The sequence below is a fragment of the Oryctolagus cuniculus genome, chromosome 13 (assembly GCF_964237555.1).
Source record: "Oryctolagus cuniculus chromosome 13, mOryCun1.1, whole genome shotgun sequence".
Taxonomy (NCBI): domain Eukaryota; kingdom Metazoa; phylum Chordata; class Mammalia; order Lagomorpha; family Leporidae; genus Oryctolagus; species Oryctolagus cuniculus.
In genome coordinates, this window is record NC_091444.1 from 42,916,415 (window position 1) to 42,943,577 (window position 27,163).

At 43.1% G+C, this 27,163-nt stretch overlaps 1 protein-coding gene across 1 annotated transcript in view; it reads right to left on the minus strand.

Moving 5' to 3' along the window:
- RSU1 (Ras suppressor protein 1) overlaps positions 1–27,163 on the minus strand; it is a 212,290-nt gene that overhangs the window by 169,651 nt on the left and 15,476 nt on the right. Inside the window, exon 3 of the mRNA XM_002717423.5 lies at positions 10,467–10,517. Coding sequence (XP_002717469.1) covers positions 10,467–10,517 — 51 coding nt within the window. The remainder of the gene's footprint in view (positions 1–10,466; positions 10,518–27,163) is intronic.

Below are 27,163 nucleotides of genomic sequence, written 5' to 3' on the forward strand. Positions count from 1 at the left end.
TGAAGTTCCAGGCTCCTGGCTTTGGCTTGGCTCAGCTCCAGCCATTGCAGCCACTTAGGGAGTGAAATAGGGGAAGATCTCTGTCTCTCCCTGTCTCTCTGAAACTCTGCCTCCCAAATAAATAAATCTTTAAAAAAGGAAAAGTGACTCAACATGTGACATTTCATGAACCAAAGTGAGACTCCCCATGACACACACAGTCCAGGAGGAAACAACCATGGAAGAGAAAACGAGAAAGCAAACCAGTCTTTGCCCACTGAGAAATATGAGAATGGTTAACAATGGTCCCTTTCGGACTAATTGAGTCAAGGTGAGAAGTCGAATAAACAGAAACTGTAAGAGGCATGACTCGGCGCACTGATCATCAAAGTAGAAGCACAGCCCTTTTAATCTTCAGCTACAACAGTTGGGACACCTTAGTCTATTCCCGCCACAGACGTGATGTCTAGACTAATCAGATTCACGTCAATCCTTTCGCAAATGAGGAATCAGGGTCCTCAATGCCATTTTAACGATTCCACGTAAAGAAGAATCTTTTCATTCTTGCATGCAAATACTCATGCTCTTCAGAATTTTATATGCAAAAAAGGTCAACTGTACTTAGAGTGATTAATTACCTTTGTTTTCTGGCCAAAAACATGAGGTAGATAATGAACTAATTATATATTACCACTTTAGTTTGAAGTTCAAATGTATACTAATGATAACTGGCTTCACAGATTTTTATGGGACTTCCCCCAAAGCAACCATTAAAACTGTGAATTACAGTAGTTACAGGTTATTCAAAAACATAAGTTTATCAAACAGTGAAACAAATTCTTATTTCAAAGGTTCTACATGTTCCTCAAGGTAAGAATTAAATAGCAAAATATCTAACCTCAATACAAGCCAACACCCTCTCCCCAAAACAGAATTAGCTTTATAAGTAATGACAGCAGTGCTCTACTGGTTAATCAGCAAGTATACTGCACACCCACACTCAGAAGTGCATACTTTTTGTAACCGACCACGCTACCATGGCCCTCCTGGGATGTTGCAGCTTGAGTAATTTTAGTAGGGAAAAAAAAAAAAGACCTACTCATTTGGCAGCAATGAGAATAACCAATTATAGAAAAATTAGGGGAAAAGGTACAAACAAGCAATAAGGCAGGTTTCATAGTATAAAGCCAAACATGCAAAAATGTAGATTCCCAAGCTATAAAAAAAATGCATATGCATAACCAAACACATCTCCTAAAAAGTTGACAAGCATGGAATTATTCTTAGTGGATAAAAAAAATCAGTTAACGTCTGAAGCTTGTATTAACTTCCCATGCAATCTTGGGGGTGAATTCTTGTAGAAACACACTGAGTGACACTCCAGCTCTGTTGTACTGCACCACAAAACTGAGCAAACATCAGTAAGGAGCTGGGTGAGAGAAGCAGCACAGAGACCAAGGAAATGGCATCGGAGGACTGGGAGGAAGTGAACCAGGGAAGGGTAAGAAACGGACAGAGGCTCCTCTACGGAAGATGTCCAGGACATTCTGAAACGCAGAGCAAGAAGGAAGACAGCAAATGAAGGAAGCAAGTTCAGTGACAGGAAAAATCAGCAATCAAGAGGCTTTCGTGTGTGTGTGTGTGTGTGTACTGATTTATTATGTACAACAGAAACAATATATAAATATGAGGGTACTTGGAAGAGTTGGTGGAAATGGAATTAAGTTTTTTATGCAAAAATTTTTGAAATCCACGCATAGCTTTGTCCCAATACTCATTTTCCATGAAGTTTTTGAAGAGCCCTCTGTGCATGAGTTTCAAATATTTATATACCAAAATAAACCTTCAGTCTCACTTTTCCATGATCTTTTTGAAGTGCCCATGTATATACAGAGACACATTCAATGCCTGCTTATGAACATTAAGAGGTAGACAGTGAACAAGTGGAATTCTTTACATCTCTCTCATAAACACACATACACAGAGATGGAATGCTTTGTCAACAGCTATGGTCTTTGGAAACAGAGTTGCTTCGGCTAGAAGCCACCCTGAATGGCTCCTCTTCCTGGCCGGCCTTTGTGTACAGAGGCTGAGGTACACAGTAACAGCATGAGGAGAGAAGGCAGGGGAACTGGGGAAAGATGTCCAGGATGAGAAAAACCCTCAAAACCCATCCAGTGGCTTTGATATACCCCTTCTATAACAATATTGCCTTTTATAATTCAGCAATTCTGGGCAGGCATTTGGCAAGGCAGTTGGTTTGCCACTTGGGACACCCACATCCATGTCACAGTGCCTGGTTTGAGTCCTGGCTCCACTTTGGAGCCAGGTTCTCGTGAATGCACACCCTGCATAGCAGCAGGTAATAGTTCAAGCACCTGGGTTCCTGCCACCCAAATGGGAGATCTGGATGCAGTTCTGGGCTCCAGGCCTTTCAGGATAAATGAGAATAAAAAAAAAATCCTCTCATCACTCAAAAAGGCCTGAAAATAAATAAATAAAATAAATGTAGCAATTTTCCTTGCTGTCCTAAGTGAACACATAAGGATATAAGCCAGGGAAATATGCCTTACTTGCAAGCTCAAAGATTTACCAGGCTGGGCCATTTAAACGACACGCAGACCTCATCGGGAGAGGCAGCAGGAGAAACAGTAAGCGCAGAGGCTTGGAAGCCAAACAGGAAGCCCTGCCACCTTCTAGCACCAGGTACTTAACCTTAACGTTAAGTCTCTCTCTGCTACCTGACACAGAGCAAGGGTTCAGTGAACTGAGCCCTGTCCTCTCCTTCGCTTCCCACTGGAAGTACTAGGGATGAGCAGTGTTGTCCTGCCAGTAGGCCATGCAGTGCCTTGGATTTCATTTCCACCCAGTCCTAGTTCAGTTGGAAGTAAAGCTTTCTCAGCGTCTTGAAGGGTGAGCAAGACTTGGAGAGGAGGGCAGAAACTTCACATAATAAGCAGGTGACTAGAAAAAAACACAGAGAGGCAGGTGGAGACATCAGCGAAAGGGAACCACAAATATTTACACAAAAGAGGGTTCAGCTTCAAAACAGCAGAAAATTGTGTCAGTTTTTTAACTGGGAGTCAGTTATGTTAGACTGGTGCAGAGAAAGAAAAGGAAAGAAAAAAGGAAAAAGGCAACCTCAAGGATTTTATTGGAACTTTAAAAATGTATGTATATATCTATTATATAATAGGTATAGTTTATATATATATATATATATACATACACACATATGCATTACATTCAAGGATGAGAGTTACAAGATTAAAATTCTTACTTAACAAAATGTAAATTTAAGCGGATAAATAAGGTCATGACTCCTAAGACATTTTTAAGAAGAGTTTCACTTTACATTGAAAATCACATAGTCCAGTGTTCGCTTTTCCACATCCAGGGCTTCTGAATCTGAGATACATGGACCCTTTAAGAATCCACAGATGGGCTGGAGAATCCAGACAGAAGCATAACCTTGATGTGCACTCTCCTGGGGACCATGTCACTGCTTTCATACTATTCTTTAACAAACTCAGCGACTTAAGAAGAGCTAAGAAGAAATGCTCTAGTTTAAAAGAATCTATGTCCCTAGATACCGTACTTCTTAGTGTATCTGGTGTACTCTCCTCCACACACTCAGGTGAGCACATACCTTAAACTTCATGTAGAGAAACAGGCAAAAGAACATCTATATGTAAAATTTTCCATTTGATAGGAGTTCTACTATAAATTGCAAAAGTGGCCTTTTCAAGCTCAACCCCCAAATGGGCTAGTTACAATTTGGAGGTGAGAATCCCCTGCACCTGGCTTATTCTGAAGCTCTCATGATTGACACGGCTCCATTTTAAAAGCATATTGTGGAAGAAATGATACGCTCCACATTAGCCACCTTCCTCTTAACACAGAACAGACCCCTAAGAGAAGAGACTCTAGAATAGGCACGTTCTGGCACCAAAGGCATAAGGAGGGTGACTGTCTATCAGAAGGGGGTGAACTGCCCTGGAAATCAAGCTCCTCCCATTTCACCCAGGGGCCTTGGACTGTACTGGTTCTGGACCCCCAGGGCCACCAGACTTTACTATATCATGGTCTCACCTGCTTACTTAAGCCAAAACCAACCACTCACACCCAACTGCAGGTAATTTTTCATGGTAACCAGACTAATGGTACCATCTGATAGATACTGCTTAATTAATAGCTGTCAGACTCAGAAAGACTATGTATGTATTTTTCTAACTTCAATCTTGCAAGTGTAGCATAGTAACATACTGATGAATGTGCATTAATTAAAAAAATAAGCTATTGATCATAGCCTCTATATTATAAATACATCCATATTCTGTTAAAATTCAGGCAGCAAGTTGTTTTGATATTGTCACAAGATAAATTCATGACACAGAGATGATTCACTTTGCATATTCCCCCTCGCAGTTTAATTTCATACAAGCCATGCACAAGAACTTTTGCATAAGGCGTGACAAATAATCTATGAAAGAAGGAATAACTAGAGACTTAGGTAAGGCAAGGTCCTGGAAGAGTGGTGAAGGTCATTTTTATGAATGGGGGCAGTTAACTTTTCTCATTCATGCCAACAATCTATTATGCCTGTAAGGATTTCAATTTACTATGCTTTTTAAAAGCTGCTTAATTTTCTTCATTATAATTGTATCTCCTTATTTTGAAAATGCAGTATTTTCCTGTGGAACATGCTGCTTCATGAATTTATAATAAAACAGGGTACATATCCTATCAATGCATATATCTGCACAAAATTTCAAAATATTAACTTCTCTATGTACTTAGAACATCCTTGATGAAGAAATTAAATTACTAAAATCACTAAAGAAAATATCAAAGCATTTTCTTGTTCACTGTAATTTGAAATCCATACCTAAGCTATAGCTAACAGGAAATAGTAAAAAACTCAAGTTTTGCCATAAAACTTAGGTTTATTATCTGCCTAGACATTTGCAATACATTAAATCACAAGATATGGTCACAGCTAAGACCTGAAACTGCAGGCAGAATTGCGAAAGCCTCGGAGAAGGTTTTACTGACAGAACATCAAGAATGAAATTAAGCAATGATATTCAGAGACCCACACTTACGAAAGGTTTGCGTTGCTGGGTGGTTGCTGGGTGTCTACACTGAACAAAAAGATAGCCTTTGTCATTTTCTTGCACAATAAAGTGAATGCTTAATTCTCAACGTGTAGGGGTCACCAAATAAAAAAATGTAGCGTCAGAGGTTTGCAGTATTTGTATATGGACATAGTTGTTGGGGCTATTTTTAAAAATTAAGAGAAGCTTCACATTAAAATATTAATATTCAGAGATTGTTTTATCACTGATGAAGAATCTAGTTCATTTCATAATGCACAGTAGTCTTCCTACACAGTGGCATTAGGTAGTATAAGAATCAGTATAAATATACACAAAAGTACATTTTCCTGAGTTTTACAGACTTATTTCAAATCTGTTATATAAATATTTAAATTATTTAAAAAATCTCATAAATGAGGTTACTTCAAGAAGTCTGTAGAAAATAAAAGTAGGTAAGGTTATTTTGATAAAACAAATTTTTAAAATCCATGCATTTTTTAATAATACACATTTCCATGAATATTTTGAAGACTCCTTGTATACCCTGTACAATTGATGGCAATAAAATTCTTCCAATCTAAGGATATTTGAAGAAATGCTTCTAACTTAAAAAAGTAGCCATAATAAGCACTAAAAAATTGATATGTAGAACTGAATATATAATTTTAGGAGCCAAACAGAAAAACATAACTCCTTATAGGATTTACTTTCAATGTGGTAAAACTGCTCTATGAAAAACGTAACTCCTTACAGGATTTATTTCAATATGGTAAAACTGTTCCATGTTAATGGCAATGGCAACATGCCCTGGGTTACAGAACTGAGTAGTCTGTAGGGAAAAAACTCTTCAGAGAACACCAAGTTGGTTTGTAGGCTTTAGTGCAAGATGTAGGGGGACATACATATCTCAACAGTGTCCTCTAGTGGCCATGTCTCAAAATGGTTGTCTCCAAAAGAAATTCCTGATGATTTACAAATGTATAGGGTACAGTGTGATGTTCTGATAACAGGTATACATTGTGCAAGAATCAAATCAGGATAATCAGAATATTCATCACCTCAGAAATGCATTATTTCTTTTCGGTGACCATTCAAAGTCCTCCTTCCAGCTATTTTGAAATTCCTTTTTTAAGATTAAAAAAAAAAATTGAAAAACATTTACAAAGTTAACATTCCTATACAACATGAAACCAAGAGATCAGATTAAGGAACAGATTGAAGAAGTCTCAACAAATGTTAACTGGGAGAAAGCAGAGCGAGGAGACAAAAGAAGACAACCTGTGGACTAATTGATACACTGGCTTCTTTAAATTTTTTTTTTTTTTTAATTTGAGAGGCAGAAACAGAAGCAGACAGACACAACTGCCATCTGCTGATTCACTCCTCAAATGCTCTCACTGGCTGGGGATGGGCCAGGCCAAAACCAGGAGACCAGAACTCAATCCAGGCCTCCCACGTGGGTGGCAGGAGCCTAAATACTTCAACCATCCGCTGCTGCCTCACAGGGTCTACATTCGCAGGATGCAGGAATTGCAAGTGGAGCTGGGGCTCAAACCCAGGCACTCTGCCAGGGCACAAGGGTGTCCCAACAAGAGCCTGCACCGCTAGGTCAAATGTCGTTCCTTATATTGCCTGCACAGGGTAACACAGCCAACAAGCCGTGGGGTATCGCCTCAAAGTGCTGGCGCTCAGCACAGCTCATCAGCAGGTGAATGCATGAGTCAGCTGGTATGAAGCGAGTGCCTCTTTCCTGTTCAACAAGCTTTGGACACTTCCAAGCGGGTGGGATACACCCTAAGTAGAAGACGGGGTTCTTAAGCATAAGACACTTAGAATACAACTAATCATGTAGGGAACTTAGCCCATAATTTAGGGTCTTAAATATATCAAACGAACTTTAAGTGAAAGAGGAAGAGATCCAAGCATCAGTGAGCCCTAAAGTGGTAGGAGGAAGGGGAACACGGCGAGGGCTCTGCAGTGGCTGGCTGGGTGGAAGCCACACCCTTGGAAATTTCTCGACCTGCGGGTTCTTGGGTGCACAAGCGGCACCATCACAGCACATCAGTCCTCAGCTGTGAAAGGCCCCTACATCTGTAAATGCCAGGTGGACGTCCATTGCTGGGGCATCACGTGATTTTCCTTTTTTGAGAGAATGGGCAGTCATGCATATATGAAATGAATATACCACGTTTGCAAGTCAGATCACAGAGGCAGCCACATCTACTCAAATCCCTGTTCCCTGAAGAAGCTAGTCCTGACATTCCCACTTCGTCTCAGGCCTCCATTCCCACCCTGGCCTTCCCTGACATCTGTCTCCTCCCCTTAAGTAACCATCAAGGGTTTACCACTATGTGCTCAAGAGCCGCTATTAACGTACAAGAAATGGTCCCTGCCTTCAACAACAGCTTAAAATCTTGGGGAGGAGAGAGAAGAAACAAAAAGTGACAGAAGGACATTGATATTAGAAGAGTTCACATGCAACAGGAATTTGGAGAAAGTTTTCAAGTGGATGAGAGCAGGCAGGGGCTCCCCAGGTGAGGATGGGGAGGGAGTGGCACGGGGAGGAGGGAGGAAGGCAGGTTAGATCCCAGGTAGAAAAGCAGAGGTATGCACCTTCTTACAGGACCATGCGGAAGAAAGGTGGGCACAGGCCGTCGGGCTGGAGTAGGGCAGCTTGTGAAAGGCAGAGAGGGCGCCCCCTTCCACCAGGTGTGGCATTGCAGGCAGGGCCTCAGGGAAAGCAGTGTTTCTAAAACCATCTTCACTCTGAAACTTCTCCCACTATACTAGTAAGGATCCATGCTGGAGTCCCAGCAGAACTTCCCCAGGCATAGCAGAAAGGCAGAAGAAAAAGATGCCACCACACACACACACACACACACGTATAGTTTTGTGGAAATGGAATTAAAAGTTAACTTATTTTGGTGCAAGAAGAAAAAAAAAAAAACCCTGAAACCCACGTCCAGTTTTTTTGTAATACATATCTTGCCGGCACTTTTTGGAAACTGCTTTGTACTTCTCTAGGAAAGTCACAGCAGGCAGATTAATTCCCCTGTTGCCTTTACCTAAAACCCATCACAATAACCCCAACCCCAAGTTTAAATTTAAATAGTTCCACTATAATGTGATGAAGCCATCACAGAGGCTTGTGTGGCACTTTTGAAATATTTCTATGAACCACGTGTAGAAAGACTCAGGAATTTCTGCTTACAAAATTGAGAGGAATTTTAGGCTCACACAGCCTGCCTTTTGCTTTTCTCACGGCCTCACTCTTACTGCCCCAGGCAGACCCACCACGGTCAAAGACAGCAGGAGGAAACGGGATGCCAGTCCAGTGTCACACTGTTCTGATGCCCCTTGCAGATAACAACTCAGGTAAACAGGAGTTCTCAAATCAAGGTCCTGGTTGCAGTGAGCCAGTCCCTCGGTCCATAAGGACTCCAGAGAAATGTCAGAGAACAGTGTAATTGGCATACTTGGAGAAAAACACAAATAATTCCGCAAGATAAAAGCAGTGCTGAGGGGTTTGTCTCTTAAGTCCCAGTGGTTTTAATGTAGCATTGTCAGCCAGTCCCTATTAAAAACATGGGACGTGAAAGACACTGATTAGAATAAAAAGTGACAGGAGGGTGTGCTTCAGCCACTTACATTTAATGCATATTTATAATTCCATCAAATGGACATATTTACTATAAACAGTTGAAAAACCATAGCAAAGTCATTCATTTAAATGCCAGAAAAATAGTAAAAGATGCTAATTTGACCTTAGCGGAACGGATCGGGTGTCACTGACACTTAGAATGGCTTGAAACAGAATTTACAGAGCCGTTTAATTAGAGTTTCTGGCTTAGGTCAAAAGTGTCTAAATGGAGGGGGGGAAACAAATCAAAACTAACAACAACAGCAAAGAAGAAACAGCAAGAGTTTGGATTCTTTCAGTCAGCCTCTTGAAGAACACTGACACAATTTAACTCCTTATTTATGCCTCTGTAAATTAATTTAACAGGCCTGGAACAAGAAGCTGAGCCACTGATCCCCGAGATTTCTATCTTTGTGGACCATGTAAAAAGAAATAAATTGCAAGTTTCGGAAAGGACAGATCAACGAATGATGTAACAGGACTTTGTTGTTCACACATAAGCTGGCTTCCCGTAATGACGATGCAGATCTCACAATGGTAAGCTTAGTAATTCAGAAACGCTTTTATGAATTGTGCAATGGACATCGCCAGGAATTTCTGCTCACAAAATCTTTGGGCCATTTAGGGATCATGCAGTCCACTCTTCCAAACCAATCGCAAATTCCCTCTCAAGTGGGATTAGGGTCTCTGTGGGCAGGAGGGCCATACACTGAAACTAGCAACATACTTCCTGTTGTCACAAAGATCCCACGTGACTTGTGGGTCTCACTGGCAGCATCTGTGGCCACCCCTACTTAAATGTGACAATGGTTCCACACTCTGCCTTTGTCTTACAAATAGCACTTTGGTAAAAATGAATGAATCTGCCTGTTTCCTGCACACGAGAGGCCCTCACTGCCACTCTCAATTCTCCATTATCAACAGCTCTGTGACACCACTTGGAGCCATATACAATGCACACACACACACATCCACACATACATAAATACACAACACAAATCCCTCAATATGACATTCTGCTCAGTTTCATTGGACTCGCAAAGCTCCCTAACAAATTCTTGCCACACGATTAGAAAACCACTCAAGTCTGCAGGAAATATGGCAAGCGCAAAGAAGTGACAGTCAATTAGGAATGAGAAAGGAGAGTGGGTCCTTGTCATGAAACTCTTTAAAGCCACAGCTTCAAGAATAAAATGGCCTATCAAGCACACAAGACTTTCTCACTAAAACAAGTATTAATCCAACTGTATGCTAACCATACCATGACACTTCTGATATCTAAGCAAATTTCTGTTTGGTTCGGTTTTGGGAAACCAAACTCAAAACTTTAAAAAAGGCAGACGGTAATGTATACAATTTTGTGGGGCTCCCCTACCAATCAAGCAGGGAAGGAAAGCATATTCACTGTTAAATCTTTTCCTCTTCAGGAGGAAAAACAGATGAGAACAAAGAACTCTTACTCTAATGGTGACCAAAAGATCCCACAGTTAGGGTCACCACAGCCTTCACTACCCCAAATGGAATCAGGCAGGGAACAATGACCTCTTTCTCTTAGGTTTTCACCGACAACAGGAAAGACTCCTCCTAACAGAGCACAGGACAAACTACAGTAGGGCAACATGCGTGTATCTTAGTGTCACCACAGGAACTTTTAGGTTCCCTCAAGTAATCGTTCATCATTAGTTTTTTAAAAGAAAACAACACTAGAATCTGCAAAATCTGTGCAATAAACGAAAAAGGTAACTTACTCGTTAGCTTGTTGTGGCTCAGAACCAGTTGCGTGATATGGGATAAAGTGACTGCAAAAAGAAAAAAAAAAATCACAGTCAGTTACATATCCAAATTACACCCGTACTCTCAGGTAAACTGCTGAATCATCCTCACAGGTTGAAGTGTTCCCTACCGCTCAGCAGAACAGACCCAGGGATTTACATAATGCTATCTGCTAAGTGTTAGAGCAAATGAAGAAAAGTCATGCAATTAACGGTGCAATTAGCACAGCAAGTTAGTGCTAATGAGATTGATGTCACAGAATCCCACAACACAAGGGCTGGTTAGCTGTGCTTGGGCCTAACCTTGGTGATCCATCTCAATAAAGCATGCCACTCAGAACAGCCGACCAAGAGCCCAAGAGGCACAGAGACCTCACCTGTGCTGAAAATCCAGCACCGTAACGAAAACAGAACATGCAACGAAAGGCCAGCAGCGTTCTGCTTCGTGTCCATGACCCATCTGAAAATTCTTCTGTGCACTACTCGATGATTGGAGTCAGAACCTTCTACCACCTTCTCTAACCATGTTTTTGGTTGACATTTCAAAGCACTGATGTGAAATGCAGAGTGCTTGCCAGTTTCAAACATTGTTATGGAAGTTTAATTTGTTCAATGAGATTAGATCTGCTTAAAGAACGGTTTTTCTTGCATAAAGAATGGTTTTTCTAAATTAAAAAATACATATACAAATTCATAACTTTTTAAAAAGTAACTTGCTTCCTACTTTAGATTCTGAAACTTTACTGTGTGCTCATTACTACACACATACACAACAAAGGATCTTTAAGAGTCTGAACAGTTCATATTATGAAAAAACTACGCATGAAATGCAAAAACCTTTTTGCACCAAAATCAACTTACCTTTTAATTCTACTTCTCCACAAAGTTTTTGAAGTATCCTCAGATATACATACATAAACAAGAAACGGATTTTTAATGTTTTCTAATACACTTTATGTAAGAATATTATATTAATGCAACAAGAGTTTTTGCCTTAAAGAGAGAATATGACAAATTTTTCTCTAGACGGGTCTTGGTGTTGGACCCTGGCATGTTTAAGAGAAAATGCCTATGCATCACTCCTGACCACGCGTCTGCATGTGTGTTTGTTTTTTATTGAAAACATCACCAAGTTACAGAAAAGTTCAAAATACAACACAAAAACCCATTTTCCTGGCCTGAACCATTAAGGTTAAGCTGCTGGCCTGCTGCCCCATAAAATTTAAAGCATATCTCCTATAAATAAAACATTCTGCTACACAACCATCAACATCAAAAAGTTAACCTGATACACTATGACCACTGAATCCACACCTGCATCCAAGTTTCTCCGCAGGTCCAGTGGTTTCCCTTACGACAGAGCCCGGTTGAGAATCCACAATGCATGCATGCAACTATTAAGTCTCTTTGGTTTCCTCTGGGCTAACAGCTTCCCTCCCCTGGACTTTTATGTCGTTGGCAATGGAAAGGTCACAGGCCAGATTATTGTGCATTAGGTTCCTCTGTGGGGGTTTGCCCTGCGTGGATTCCTGATTGGGTGGTGGTTATGCATGTCTGGCAGACAAGGCAGAGATTCCTGGCTTGTCTCACTGCGTCCCCGCAGTGGTACCCATTTTGATTCGTCCTATTGCTGAAGAACATCCTGTTCATGGCTGACGCCTGCCAGGATTCTCCACTGCCAGTTTATTCTTTGCCCCTTTACAACGAGTCTTTTTGGGGTGATAGACATATAGGCTGAGGCACAAATACCATATTTGTCACCAAATTGAATTTATTCATGCATTTCATGGTCCCCAATCAAGGCAGCTGGGCTCTCCCATGGGACATTTGGCAATGTCGGCAGACAGATTCCAACAACTGCAGAATTTTCATACGGGGCTCACTATCCATTTCTACTGGGGGGCACTGGTCTAAAGAAGCAGTGGTTGAGTGGGTGGAGGCCAGGAAAGTCAACAAACATGGACATTGCACAGGGCAGCCCAATTTACTACCAAGAATTGTCTGGCCTAGAAGTCACCCGCCGTGCTGTCGAAAAAGAACGATGGGGCCGGCGCCGTGGCTCACTAGGCTAATCCTCCGCCTGTGGCGCCGGCACACCGGGTTCTAGTCCTGGTCAGGGCGCCGGATTCTGTCCCGGTTGCCCCTCTTCCAGGCCAGCTCTCTGCTGTGGCCCAGGAGTGCAGTGGAGGATGGCCCAAGTGCTTGGGCCCTGCACCCGCATGGGAGACTAGGAAGAAGCACCTGGCTCCTGGCTTTGCATCAGCGCAGCACACCAGCCGCAACACACAGGCCGTAGCGGCCACTTGGGGAGCGAACCAACGGAAAAAGGAAAACCTTTCTCTCTGCCTCTCTCTCTCTCACTAACTCTGCCTGTCCCAAAAAAAAAAAAAGGAGAAAGAAAGAACGATGTATTGATTTTCGATTTATGGGGTTTTGTGGTTTCTTATTTTAGTCAATGGTTTATAATCTATCATTATTATTAATGTTGATGCTGATATGGCCAAAGAGAGCATAACCAAGCTGGCTTCTAAGTCCTTTGGACACATCCCCAGTATGTTTTTGAGCACTTGGTTGCCTTCTGGTACAAGATATGTAAGCTCATCTTCAATTTCTTCTGCCACAGCCCTGGAATTAGACATTTCTCTAATGAGCTCTGGTTCTTTCTGGGAAGAAATGGTATTCATAAGCCAAAATCATTGCTAATGGAGTGTTAGTCTTCTCAGTCCCTCTCACGGGATAGACCCAGAGCATTCTCCTCTCTCCCTCTCTCTTTTTCTCTCTCTCACACACACCTCTAATAGCCATACGGTTCCCACTATCTATATTTTTTCAAAGATTTATTTATTTAGTTGAAAATCAGAGTTAGAGAGAGAGAGGAGAGAGAGAGAGAAAGAAAGAGAGAGAGAGTTAAAGAGAGAGAGAGGTCTTCCCTCCACTGGTTCACTCCCCAATTGGCCACAATGGCAGGAGCTGTGCTGATTCGAAGCCAGGAGCCAGGAGCTTCTTCCTGGTCTCCCATGCAGGTGCAGGGGCCCAAGGACTTGGGCCATCCTCCACTGCTCTCCCAGGCCACAGCAGAGCTGGATCGGAAGTGGAGCAGCTGGGAACGAACCAGTGCTCATATGGGATGTTGGCACCACAGATAGAGGCTTTACCCGCTATACCAAGGCGCAAGCCCCCAACTATCTATATTTTTAAAAACCTTAAGTTTACCCCAGTAACTCCAATTCCAACATGTCACTCATTCTAGTTTTCTATTTACAATTTCCTTCTCTAACAATGACAACTGTGGCTCCCACTGTCTCTAACCTATTTGCTTATTTTATCAATACCCCTATATTTAACAGTGACAGCTCTCTCTCAGCAAGATTAGATCAGGTCTCTACTCAAATCCAGGGACACCTAGAAAGACTGGTGCTGATTCTGAGTCAAGACAGGGAGAAGCAGGCCAGCTAGAAATTGAACCACCACTGGTGGCCCTGGCGCCAGCTTGTTTACACTGTTTAGGAATGCGTACGTCATGCATTCTACAGAGCCTAGGATGGTGGCATGAGCAGTCACCCATGACAGACACTGCTTTACACCTTTGCTAGGGACTCCTTGCAATCCAGATTGCTCGCACAGGTCTCCGTGGTTCATATTCCAAGACGAGGCACGCCCTGTGCCACTGAGAACACAGCGCGGCAGACGCGCCAGAGAGCCTCCTGCGCCCTGCAGTGCCTGCCTGCGCTTCCGTCTCTTGCTCAGCCACCCTGGGATTTTGAGCCCCCCGAGGGCAGGCTCTGGACAACCCGGGGAGACTTTCAATGACCTGACACATGTTCCAGTGCAGTGGTCATTCTCCCCTCCCAACTGCCTTTTTTTTTTTTTTTTTAATCCAACAGGTAGAGTTACAGACAGTGAGAGAGAGAGAGAGAAAGGTCTTCCTTCCGTTGGTTCATTCCCCAAATGGCCGCCACGGCCAGCGCTGCGCCGATCCAAAGCCAGGAGCCAGGAGCTTCCTCCTGGTCTCCCATGCGGGTGCAGGGCCCAAGCACTCGGGCCATCCTCCACTGCACTCCCGGGCCACAGCAGAGAGCTGGACTGCAAGAGGAGCAACCGGGACTAGAACCCGGCGCTGCAGGCGGAGGACTAACCAAGTGAGCCATGGCGCCAGCCCCCCCAACTGCTTCTTCCTCCTACCAGCCTGCCCTCCTCACCCTGTCTGGGCTCGCTCCTCCCCACACATGGGGACACTCCTGTACCCACTCAGGATTCAGCACTTCCCTCTAACCTCTGAACACCTCTCATTCTGATCCATTCAATGACTTCAGGACTGAATTCTTAGGAAATAAGGAGAAAAGAGACCAAGAGGGGGAAGAGGTATATTTGTGCTTTTTTAGATTTTAGATACTGCAGAAAACCTCCCTCATTTTTATTTGTAAGAGTTGAGATTTTCTTGTCCACTAAGCAAAGTGCTCCTCTATCTCTGAGATGTATGGTCTGACAGGAGAGCAAAACACTCAAAAAAAAAAAATCCCTCCTACGGCAATATCAGATATATTAACAGATGTACCACTTCAGATTATGTTCTGCTTCACGAGGCAGCAAGCCACAGGTAACAGGGGTCGCACAGAACAGCTTCTCTCACTTAACACAAAGGCAGCCTGGCAGGCCTTGTATGCCCCCCCACCCTGCTCTGGGCTGAATGTCTGGGTCCCTGAAAAATTTCTGTGCTGAAGCCCTCACGACCAATGTGCTGGTATGAGAGGGAAGGGCTTCGTGAGTGATTAGGTCAGAGGGAAAAGTCCTCCTAAATGGATTAGTGCCCTAGAAGGAAAGACATAAGAAGGACAATCTCTGTCTCTACCATGCAAAGGTACCCCAAGAAGGTGGCCAAGAAGAGGGTCTGCCAGGCACTACATCTTTGGACACCCTGATCTTGGACTTCGTAGCTTTCAGAACTGTGAATACATTTCTGTTGGTTCAGCCACTCCTTCTACTAGCTTTCTCATGCCTCATGGTCCAAGATCACTGCCATCACACTTACATTCCCCTCAGGAAGAAGAAAAGGAAAAGGAAGTCATAGGACACTTCTAAGAAGCTGCAAGTGATATTTCCACTTATAAATAATTAATCAAAACTTAGTAATACCATCATGCCTGATGTCAGAGGCCTGGGAAATAAAAGTCTGTATTCCGGATGATCATGAGTCAGTTGAAAGTGAGGTTTTGTTTTCTTTTTTTTAAGATGGGGCAAACTGAGTGGGGCAGACAATGGGCAGTCTCTCACCGTGGAAACTCCACCTCCAATCACACATGTCCATTCTGAGTACCAAAGAAAACTGATGATCCTCTCTTCTCCCCATCTTAATTCATCCTAAAATGTCACAAATCATTAATTAGAATGAAAAAAGCCCTTGTTCTCTCCCAATGAAGAGCAAAGTTCACCGTGACGGATTTAATTAAGCAAAGCTGGCTCTTTTCAATCATCCCACTGTGTCCTTTCAACAAACAGTAGGAGAGAAAGTGACGCAGTATGACAATTTCAGGTTTTTTTCCCTTCTTCTTCTCCTTTAATAAAGCACAGAAATTCAATTGCTGCTTCACCTGATCACGCCACTAGAATGTATTTTTTCACGATTGTTACAGGGCTACACACTAAACTAGGTGAGAGGGAGGAAAATGAGAGCAGAAAAGAAGTTAATAAAAGCTCTCGGAGGCAAATATTTAGGACAGCAGAGGCCTGCAGGCTGATTCTGCAGGGAGCGGGTAAGTTGGGCAGAATCGAGAGAAACCTACAAAGCTGGGGAGAGGCCAAGACCCAGGACTTCAAATCCCGGCCACTCCCTTCCCTCGGTCTTGTATGGAAACTGTGCTGGAAAAAGAAAGGGAGAAAGGTCTACCAAAACACACTGGGTTATTGAAAAGCACAAAAGCTGGCCCCTGTCAAAGGAGCTGGGACAATGGAAGCAGGCTGCACCTGCTGCCTGCCAAAGCCTCGCTGACCACGATCACAAACAGTAATGACCCCGCCGACCATAAATCGCCCTCACGGGGCAAACAAACTGTCACGGAAATTCCTGAAGCAATCTTAGATGGTGCTTAGATCAGGTATTTGCAGGAGCAAATCCATTTCAGAATTCAGCATAACTAAGAAAATGTGTTGACATGCCGAGTTCCGTATCACAGCTCCTTGGCTGTAACAATATTTCTGGCCTCTCTCAGAATGATGTTTGGGTGAATACTAGATGAGACCAAAATGGACAGAAGAAACGGTATCGAGGGGAGGGCAATGTGAGGCTGCTGGCACCCCACAAGGACTGACGATGGTTCATTCTCTAGCCAAGAAGGGGATCACAAGAAACTGGACAGATGGCCCGGTGCTGTAGCGCAGTGGGTTAATGCCCTGGCCTGGGGTGCCAGCATCCCATATGGGCGCTGGTTTGAGACTTGGCTGATCCACTTCTGATCCAGCTCTCTGCTATGGCCTGGGAAAGCAGAAGATGGCCCATGGCCTTGGGCCCCTGCACCTGTGTGGGAGACCCGGAAGAAGCTCCTGGCTTCAGATCAGCGCAGCTCCGGCCGTTGCGACCAACTGGGGAGTGAACCAGCGGATGGAAGACCTCTCTCTCTCTGCCTCTCCTCTCTCTGTGTAACTCTGACTTTCAAATAAATAAATAAATATTAAAGGAAGGAAGGAAGGAAGGAAGGAAGGAGGGAGGGAGGGAGGGAGGGAAGGGAGGAAGAGGAAGGAAGGAAGGAAGGAAGGAAGGAGGGAGGGAGGCAGGGAGGGAGGGAGGGAGGGAAGGGAGGAAGGAAGGAAGGAAGAAAATGGACATAAAGAAACTGGGTGGTTCAGTAATGTTACAAGAAAGACAACCAAGCACTCCTCTGGGCACTTACTGACTGGGGAGATAGTGATCATGTTCACAGTGCAGACACTTCACCTGGGAGATTATCTCAGGACAGTGGACCATACATGCTAGTTATCCTGAGTTGGTCTCAGATTACACCTGCTGTCCTTCTCAAAACAGGTCACCAGTTGAAGAAACACAGAACATGCATCAACAACCTAGGATGCCATGTATATAAAGTTCATGGAGACAAGAAAAATGGGTAGGACAATGGCAGGGACTAGCATTGTGGCTGCTCCACTTCTGACCCTGCTCCCTGCTAATCACCTGAGAAAGCAGCAGCAGACGGCCCAAGTGCTTGGGCCCCTGCCACCTAGTTGGGAGACCTGAAGGAGGTCCAGGCTCCTGGCTTCAGTCTGGCCCAGCCCTGGCTTTTGTGGCCATTTGGGGAGTGAGCCAGCAGATGGAAGGTCTGTTTCTCTCTCATTCTCCCATCTCTCACTCTCTGTCACCACCTTTCAAATACATATATCTTTGAAAAATAAATAAACAAAAGGATAATGGAAATTCAGGAGGAAGTGGTGTTTATCGTAGGATGACACATCAACAAATCCTTCTGGACTGAGGCGACCCCAAACACTGGAGCCACGCCTGGAGGACATATAGCCACTAAGGATCATGGTGTCAACACAAGGCTGAGCCCAGAGATGACCGGGAAGGCACAGACCCTGGAGATGGGCAGCAAAGATTTTAATGAAGTAAATTCCAAAAAATAAAAGAACTTACTAAAAAACTCCTAGAAGAACAATAAATCATTTTTAGGTAACACATTGAAGCAGATTCTATTTGAAATAGGTTGCTTTTCCTCCACTCTTCTTCTGCATAAAGCAGGCAGCATGAGGTGAGACAAATAAGCAAGATGAAATCCATGGCACCTGAGATGACACTGCAGACTTATTTTCAAAATAACCCAACATATCACAAAGATGTGGCACTCAGGAAACCGTCTCCACAGTTTTCAGTTTGGGAAATTAGGAAACAAATTATTCCTTTGGTGGCACTTTAGAGATGGAGAAAAAGTTCTAGCTCAAGAGAATGACAGTTACATCTGGGGCGGCACATAAACGAAGGCTGGAAAACACATCAAGTGCTACAGAACCTAGAATTTCTGAAATCCTGTTGCAGACAGCAGTGGCCGTCTTGTGATTTCTGTTGTTGTTGATTTGTTTATTTGAAACATAGTGTCACAGAGAGAGAAAAAGAGACAGAGAAAGTGAGGGATATTTCATCCACTGGTTCACCCACCAAATGGCTACAACAGCCAGGGCTGGGCCTGACCTAAGCCAGGAGCCTGGAACTCCAACCGCATCCCTGACAGGGGTGGCAGGGGCCCAAGCACTTGGGCCAGCATCTACTGCTTTCTCAGGTGCACTAGCAGGAAGCTGGACTGGAAGCAGAGCAGCCACAACTCCACTGGTGCTCATGCGGGATGCCAGTGTCACAGGTGGTGGCTTAACCCGCTGTGCCACATGCCAGTCCCAGCGTTAGCCATCTTTAGGTTCTAAAGGAAGGTCTATAACATGGTCACTAGTTCATTTCATGGAGGCCACATTCCACATGGAAACAAACGGAATGGTACTATCATCATCAGAGGAGGAATACTGACCACTTTCTGACAGCTCTCCGGGTATCAGAGACAAGGCACTGGAGGAACAACCACCTCCTGGGATGTTTGGACTGGCCACCTTGTTTCACATATCACCATTCAAATCCTGCACAGTTCCACACGTGCTACTGTGAAGGGTGCCCTCTGGAGTGTGCGTGGAGGCAGCCACGTTAGAAGACACCTCTCAAAGCCACAGACTACAAAGAATGGCTTTGAGCTCAATAGTCATACAGGATGGTCCCCGATGCCTTTGCATTCGGCTCCCGGGTGTGCTAGACACAGTAACAGCTTTAAATAACCCAAATTCAGACCCCTTGGCAATGTGTGAGCCGGCCAGATGTCAGCACCAGGAAGCAACGCAGACCAATTTGAGGTTTGCACCTCCGTGATGCCAGATTACCATGCCTGCCCATGTCCCATGGCTGAAGTTACTTCACCCTGGTAGCAGCGTAAAAATCAGTCCTTCTTAGATATGCAAGTTGTGACAATATATTAAAATGAAGACAGACAATAAAGCATTTGTTATCAAGATATAATACAAATATCATATTCAACAACACACCAGCATCATAAAAACATTTCTCTTGAATTTTGCTCATAATTTAAAACATAAACACTGGTATGGAAGTTTTTCTTGACTTCACAATAAATTATGTAGGGTTGAAAATTCTTCAGTAGTAAGTTTTCAAAATAATCGATAACTTGAATGAATTCTACTATTTATAAAGGGCCGAGCAATCTTAATTAACTCCTCTTTTCATTCAACAAGAAAGTAACTTACCGTATATGTTAACTTAAAAAAAAAGTGATATCTCTTTCTACACCTAACAGCAGAGAATGTACTCGTGTTGAGAGCCCTCCAAGAGCTGGTCACTAACTGGGGCCTTTGAGTCCCCCAGGACATTAAATAGAATGACAGACCCAAGGCACCTCTAATTAAAAATTGGCCTTCCTGTCCAAATGTACCCATTTATAGTTTTTCCCTCAAAAAAACGAAGAACACTTTAGTTCTGAAGATGTCAAAGGAATGAAAGAGAAAAACAGAGCAAGCCACCTAGCATGTGCAGTCGTTAATCACTAACAAAACTAAGACAGGACCAGCTTGCAAGGCACCACGCTTACTGGTGTACCAGTGACGGGCTATGCCACACAGCTGCTGCTCTCTGTGAGCTTACCCTGATTACAAGGAGAGGAAACACAACTCCAGGATTCGACAGGGAATGTGACGGGTAACCTACTGTGTCGGCAAGGCTAGGTTAAGGGGTGCCCAGGCAGCCGGTAAGCCCTTGTTGGAGGGTGAGTATGTGGAGTGTTTCTGGAAGGGACTGGAATTCAGATCAAGATGCTGAGTAGGCAAGATCCGCCTTCCCCAATGTGGATAGGCCACATTCAATGTCTTGACGACTTGATTGAACAAGAAGTCAAGGGAAGGAGGAGTTCTCTTTTCCGGGCTGGGAGCATCCAGCTCCTGCTGCTTTTGACACCATAGCCCTGGTTCCTGAAAAACCCCTGGTCCTCTGCTTTTCAGGCCTGCAGCCTTGGACAGAATTATACCAACTTTCCCGGGTTTCCAGCTCGTAGACAGCAGACCAGGGGACTGCTGGCCCTGTGTACCACCACAAGCTGATTCCCATAGCAAATCTCCTCACATAGATCTATAATATTGGTTGTGTTTTTCTCAAAAACCCCAAAACACAAAACAGGACTGCTGTAAAGAAGGTAAATGGGTTTGAAACTCATTCAAACAGAAATACCAGAGAGTTTTGCAGAGTTACAAAAATCTTTAAGGACTGCAGTCAAATTTATTCTATACCTACCAACCTATCCATCTTTTTTTTTTTTGGTTTGTTGGCATCAACTAATTTTCCTAGCATGAGCTATTCGATTTATGTAACTTAAAAATACATGTATTTTTAGAAACAAGATACAGAATGTCAGTAAAAAGGACCAAAGAAATCAAAGAATATGAGCTGCTCATTTCAGAGATAAGGAAACTAACCAGAGAGGTGACACTATTATTCTCAAGTCCCACAGTCCCCTGGAACCAGAACGGAGACTACAGAAGAGTGTTCCAGATCTAAATCTTCAGCTGATTCTTTCCAAGCTGTGAAAATAATATTCACACCTGGATGGAATGCTCTTTTTAAGAGGGTAGCAATGCCTATCATAGTAAAAATAGTATAAACTTGAATAGAAAATTCCTTTGTATCTCAAATAAAATATGACAGCTACATAAAGGGACTCAAAGCGAAGCAAAGAACACCCACGTTCCCAGCAGAATGAGATCCAGCTGGTCAGCCCATGAGAGCCCAAGAAAAATCACTGGGTCTTTCTGAAGCATCAATTTCTCATCTTTAAAATGAAGGGTCAAATTAAATTTTTTGATTCTGTGAAACAAGCAGGAGAGAAGAATGAATGAATATTTATTTATGCAATGCCTACTACATCAATGTGCTGGGCACACTGTATCCTCCCAATGAAGTAAGGATATTAAAACAGGAGCCAACATCATGGTGCAATGGATTAATCCACTGCCTGCAACACCAGCCTCTCATATGAATGTGGGTTCCAGTCCTGGCTGTTCTACTTTTTTTTTTTTTTTTTTTAAGATTTTCTTTATTTATTTGCGAGAGAGAGTTACAGACAGTGAGAGGGAGAGAGAGAAAGAGAGGTCTTCCTTCCATGGTTCACTCCCCAGATGGTTGCAACTGTGCCGATCTGAAGCCAGGAGCCAGGTGCTTCTTCCAGGTCTCCATGAGGGTGAAGGGGCCCAAGGACTTGGGCCATCTTCTACTGCTTTCCCAGGCCACAGCAGAGAGCTGGATTGGAAGAAGAGCAGCTGGGACTGGAAGTGGCGAGTGGCTGATCTACTTCCTATCCAGCTCCCTGCTAGTGCTCCTGGGAAAGCAGCAGAGGATGGCCCAAGTCCCCGGGTGGGGTTCCAGGCTCTTGGCTTCAGCTCCAGCCATTGTGGCCATTTGGGGAGTGAACCAGCAGATGGAAGATCCCTCTCTCTCTCTCTCTTTCTGTCTTTCTCCCTTTCTCTGTAACTCTGGCTTTCAAAACAAGTAAATAAATCTTTCAAATATGTATATTAAAACAAAAAAGGTAGTAACAGCAACAGTTGATGGTAGCAAACTGCTTCAAAGGTGGCCAGCACGGTTGTAAGAACTTTATTAATTCTGTGTCAGGATGGTCGAGCGTTCTAAGGCGCCAGACTCAAAAACTTTATTAATTCAATTATTCCTCACGCTAATGATGTGGTCTTATAGGTAGCTCATCCGTTATTTTTAACAATGGCTCTGGCTTCTTTTCCTGTCACTCCCTGTCATCTGCCCCCATGGAGAGGCTGGGCGTGTTCTTCTCACCAGCTCTGGGCCTCCTCAGATGGCCACTCTGCAAGTCTTTGCCACAGTCCTACTCCGGTGCATTCCATCTGCCTTTTGCCTGGCAACACACAGACCCAGCATTTGCTAGCTTGTCTCCGCCCACTGGTATTTTGGGGTTTTGGAAGACAGCTTAACAACTCTTTGTGGTGAAAAGAGAGAAACTAAAGGGTGTCTAACAAACCCAAGAACACAGAACCCCAAAAGAACAACCCAAATCATGGAAAGTGGCACAGACCAGTTTGAGAAGAGTGGCTGAAATCAGTCCATACAGCTGGGAGCCTGAGGCAGCTCCTGGCGCAGGACACACCCTTGTGGCCTGGAAACTGATGCCCTGGGGCTCCCCCCAGGCCAGAGCTCAGAATGAAAAGGGAGCAAAATAGCAAAGACAGAGGCAAGCACAGGGAAGGTCCAGATAAAAGTGCTGAGGAGGACTCCGGTCTGCCCAGTTTATCCGAATGCAAGCTGCAAACACATTTGAAAATTACAGGAGGACAACAGAGGACAGAGCTCCGTGAAGCTGGAAAAGCTATCTGGAACCCAGCCTCCCTCTGAAAGCTCAGCAAAACTAATTTCACTTAAAAAATGAGCCACAAAAAAGTTTTGCAAACAAATCCCATAGGTGTATCATGAGGAAAAAGGAGAGCCAGGTACAGTATATCACCTTCACTAATAACGAAATCCCACCTACCAAAAAGTGACACCCAGAAAGGTACTCACTAAATACATAGGGTCTTGTAGAACTATGACTAGAGGAGGAAAAGGGGAGGGAGAAGAATGAGAAATGGCAGTGTGTGCTGAAAATTCAGATAGAGTTCAAGTATTACGAAATGCAGAGCTGCACGTTGAGAATTACAAGCTGATCCGAGACACTTCTGGTTTCTGTTCTGGCAGGCGAAGAACTCAGGGAGTTGTCACAACAAGGAAAAAAAGCTGATCAAACAGAAAATAAACAACTCTTGATAGACTCATTAGAGAGTACAGGTCACAAGGCAAACCACCACTCGGAAGTCGACAGAGACAGGCCAACACACAGGACTGCAGTGTGTCACAGGCAGAAATGCATGCTGGAGTCAGTACCAGGTGGGAGGCTTATAGGACAGCTGAAGAACTGCTGGAAACTGAGCAGTAGAGGAGCTGGAGAGAGAGAAACTCCTAGGGGCCCAACCAGAGGAAACTCTACCACTAGGAGGCCCAGCATGTTCTCAGGGTGAAACATCACGAAAAAATCTCCTTTACTTCACAAGGAAGTAACCATTTTGCAATAAGCCCAAAGTGTTCTGCTCTCCTTTACAAAGGAAAACTATTTTACCAGAGCCTAACCAACATGGGAGTTGGGAAATGTCCACCTGCAGTCCCTTCCTGCCTTCCAGTTTCTCCTAAAAGGGAGAGAGGGCAACTGAGAACACTTACGAAGGTCACCGCCAAGGGGCACAGGCTCACAAATGACTGTGATCTCACCACAGGGTTACAGAGTCCCCCCACATCTCATCAGAAGGGCTCCTGTATAAAGCACATGGGATCACAGCAGACTCTAATGCTTCCACCTGTTTAAGAAGGAGTCAGGGAACCACTCCCCCCAAAAAAATTGGGAGACAAAGACAGGAATTGGCACAGTTATTACACCACTTAAGACACCCACATCCCATAGAGTGGCTGCGTTCAAATCTGGATTCTATTCCTGATTCCAGTTTCCTGCAAATGTACACCCTGGGTGACAGCCAATGATGGCTCAGGTAGCTAAATCCCTCCTACTCACATGGGAGACCTGGATTGAGTTCCTAGCTGCTGGTTAGGCCTGGCCCAATCCTGGCTATTGTGGGAATTTGGGAAATGAACCAGTGGATAGACTATCTCTGTTTGTCTCTCTTTGAAATAAATAAAAGTAAATATTTGTTTTAAGATAGGGACACCAGAAGAAATTTTTCCCTCATATCACAACAAAAATAAAAAAGAAAACTCATATTAAAAGTCCATTAATCTCAGTTCCTATTAACTAGCATCATGTCTGGCTTACAACAAAAGTATAAAATACTAAAAAAGGAAAAAAAAATACAGTCTGAAGAGGTATCTCAGGGAAGAGAACCACACACAGGGCAGAGATTTTAAAATGATTTGATTTAAACTTTAAAATAACTATTACTGCAGTGTGAACACGCTAATGGAAAAAGCAGGGAACATGAAGACAAGATGGATAATGTCAGCACAGACAAAAATGCTAAGAATTAAAAGGAAATGCAAGAGATAAAAAAAAAATTATAGCAGACATGATGACTATCTGTGATGAGCACATCAGTGGCCTACATACAGTCAAGGAAAGAATCCATGAGCTTGCAGATACAGCAACAGAAATTTCCCAAACTGAAAAGCAAAGGGAAAAAATGTAAGAAAAAGATGCAATAGCCAAGAACTATTTGATAATTAAAAGATGTAATGTAAATGTAATGAGAAAATGAGAAGAAGGAAGGCACAGGGAAATACTTGAAATAATAATAAGAATTTTTCCAAAATTAATGACAGACACCAAGCCATATATCTAAGCAGCTCAACTAATACAAAAGGACAAGTAGTAGGGCTGGCATTGTGGCACAGCAGGTGAAGCCACAGCCTGCGACACTGTCATCCCACATGGGCGCCAGTTTGTGTTCTGGACACTCCAGTCCTGACCCAGCTCCCTGCTAATGTGACTGGGAAAAGCAGTGGAAGATGGCCCAAGTGCTTGCCTGTGGGACACCTGGATGAAACTCTTGACTCCTGGCTTCAGCCTGGCCAGCCCTGGCCATTGTGGCCATTTAGGGAGTGATCAAGTGGATGGAAGATCTCTCTCTCTTTCTCTGACTTTGAAATAATTAAATCCTCCCCCCTGTTATTTTTTAAAGGACAATTAGTAAAAACTCCTACCTTTGCATTGGACATTCAAAATGCAGAAAATGAACACAAAGACAAAATGGGGCGGGGGTGGAACATAGGGAGGGAACTCCTTACCCACTGAGAAACAAAAATGAGAATTACATGGGAATTCTTTTAAGAAACCATGCAGCAGGAAGAAAATATATTGAGAGATTTAGAATATTGAAGGAAAGAGATCTTCCGGTTTGGAATTTTTTACCCAGTAAAATTATTTACCAAATATTCACCAAAGGAGAAATATTTCTTCAAACAAACACTGAAGGAATAGTAACAGTATACCTAGCTTGTAAGAAATATTAAAACAAGTTCTTCAGTGAAAAGGAAAATGATATCAGTCAGAAACTGGGATCTACCTAAAGAAAAGTGTTAAAAAGGGGGGGGGGGGGGATGAATGAACGTAATATAAAGTAGTTTTATCATTTTTATTCTTCATTGATCTAACAGGTAACAGATTCTTCAAAGTAATAATAGCAACGAAGTATTGGGTGATTATAGCTCAAGGATAAGTGAAATGAATGACAGTAATGTTATAAAGGATGGGAGGGAAGAATCAGAAATGTTCTGTTGCAGTGTTTGCACTACTTCTGAGGTGCTAAAGTGCTCACTGAAAGTGAATTTCTGTAAGTTATAAATGTAATATGAAGAAGTTTTTTCAAGATATTTTTAAGTAGAGAAATATGCTGAGAGAAAAACTGCAACATGCTTAGAAGAAAAAAAATGAATTATGTTTCATCATCATTTAAAAAATCATCTATTATTTTTCACTTCATGTTTCTGTGTGGGAGCGAACTGTTGAAATCTTTACTTAATGTATGCTAAACTGATCTTCTGTATATAAAGAGAATCGAAAATGAATCTTGATGTGAATGGAAGGGGAGAGGGAGTGGGAGAGGGGAGGGTTGCGGGTGGGAGGGACGTTATGGGGGGAAAGCCATTGTAATCCATAAGCTGTACTTTGCAAATTTATATTCATTAAATAAAAGTTAAAAAAAATGAATCATGTAAAATGCTCAATGAAAACCACATACACACAAAAGGGGGGAAGACCAAAAAAAAAAAAAAAAAAAGCAAAGAAAGACAAGTTACTATGTAGATATCAATACAATAAAGCACACTACATCTAAATGATCTACATGTACCAACTAAAAAGCAGAGACTGTCGGAGTGGATTTTTAATGATTTATTTTATTTATTTGAAAGGCAGAGTTACAGAGAGAGAGAGAAGGAGAGACAAAGAGAGAAGTCTTTCATCCTCTGGTTCACTTCCCAAATGGCAGCAATGGCTGGGGCTAGGCCAGGCTAGAGCCAAGAGACAGGAGCACCATCCAGGTCTTCCACATGGGTGCAAAAGCCCAGGTACTTGGGCCATCTTCCACTGCTACCCCAGGTGCATTACCAGGAGTCTGGATTGGGAGTGGAGCAGCTGGGACTCAAACCAACACCCATATAGGTCACTAGTGCTACAGACAAAGGCTTAACCTTCTGTGCCATAGTGCCAGCCCAGAGTGGGTTTTTAAAGACACAATACTCAAAAATGTGTCTGAAAGAAATATACAAATAAGAGATGGAGAACTGTATACTTCATATTAACACAAAACAAAAAAAAATGGAATGTATTAATTTCAAACAAAGCCAACTAGAGCAAGGAAGGCTGTGAGGAATAAAGAGGAGTATGACATAGCAGTAAGAGGGCCAATTTTCAAAAAGACACAGCAGTTCTTTATGTGTGCATCTAACCACAGAGTGTCAAAATATCTAAGACAAAAAGTAACAGAAATGCAAAAAGAAAAAGGCAAACCCATGATTATACTAGGAGAATTCAATACTCCCCTGTATTGGTAATTTGAAAGATACAGAAGGCAAAAAAACCATTAAG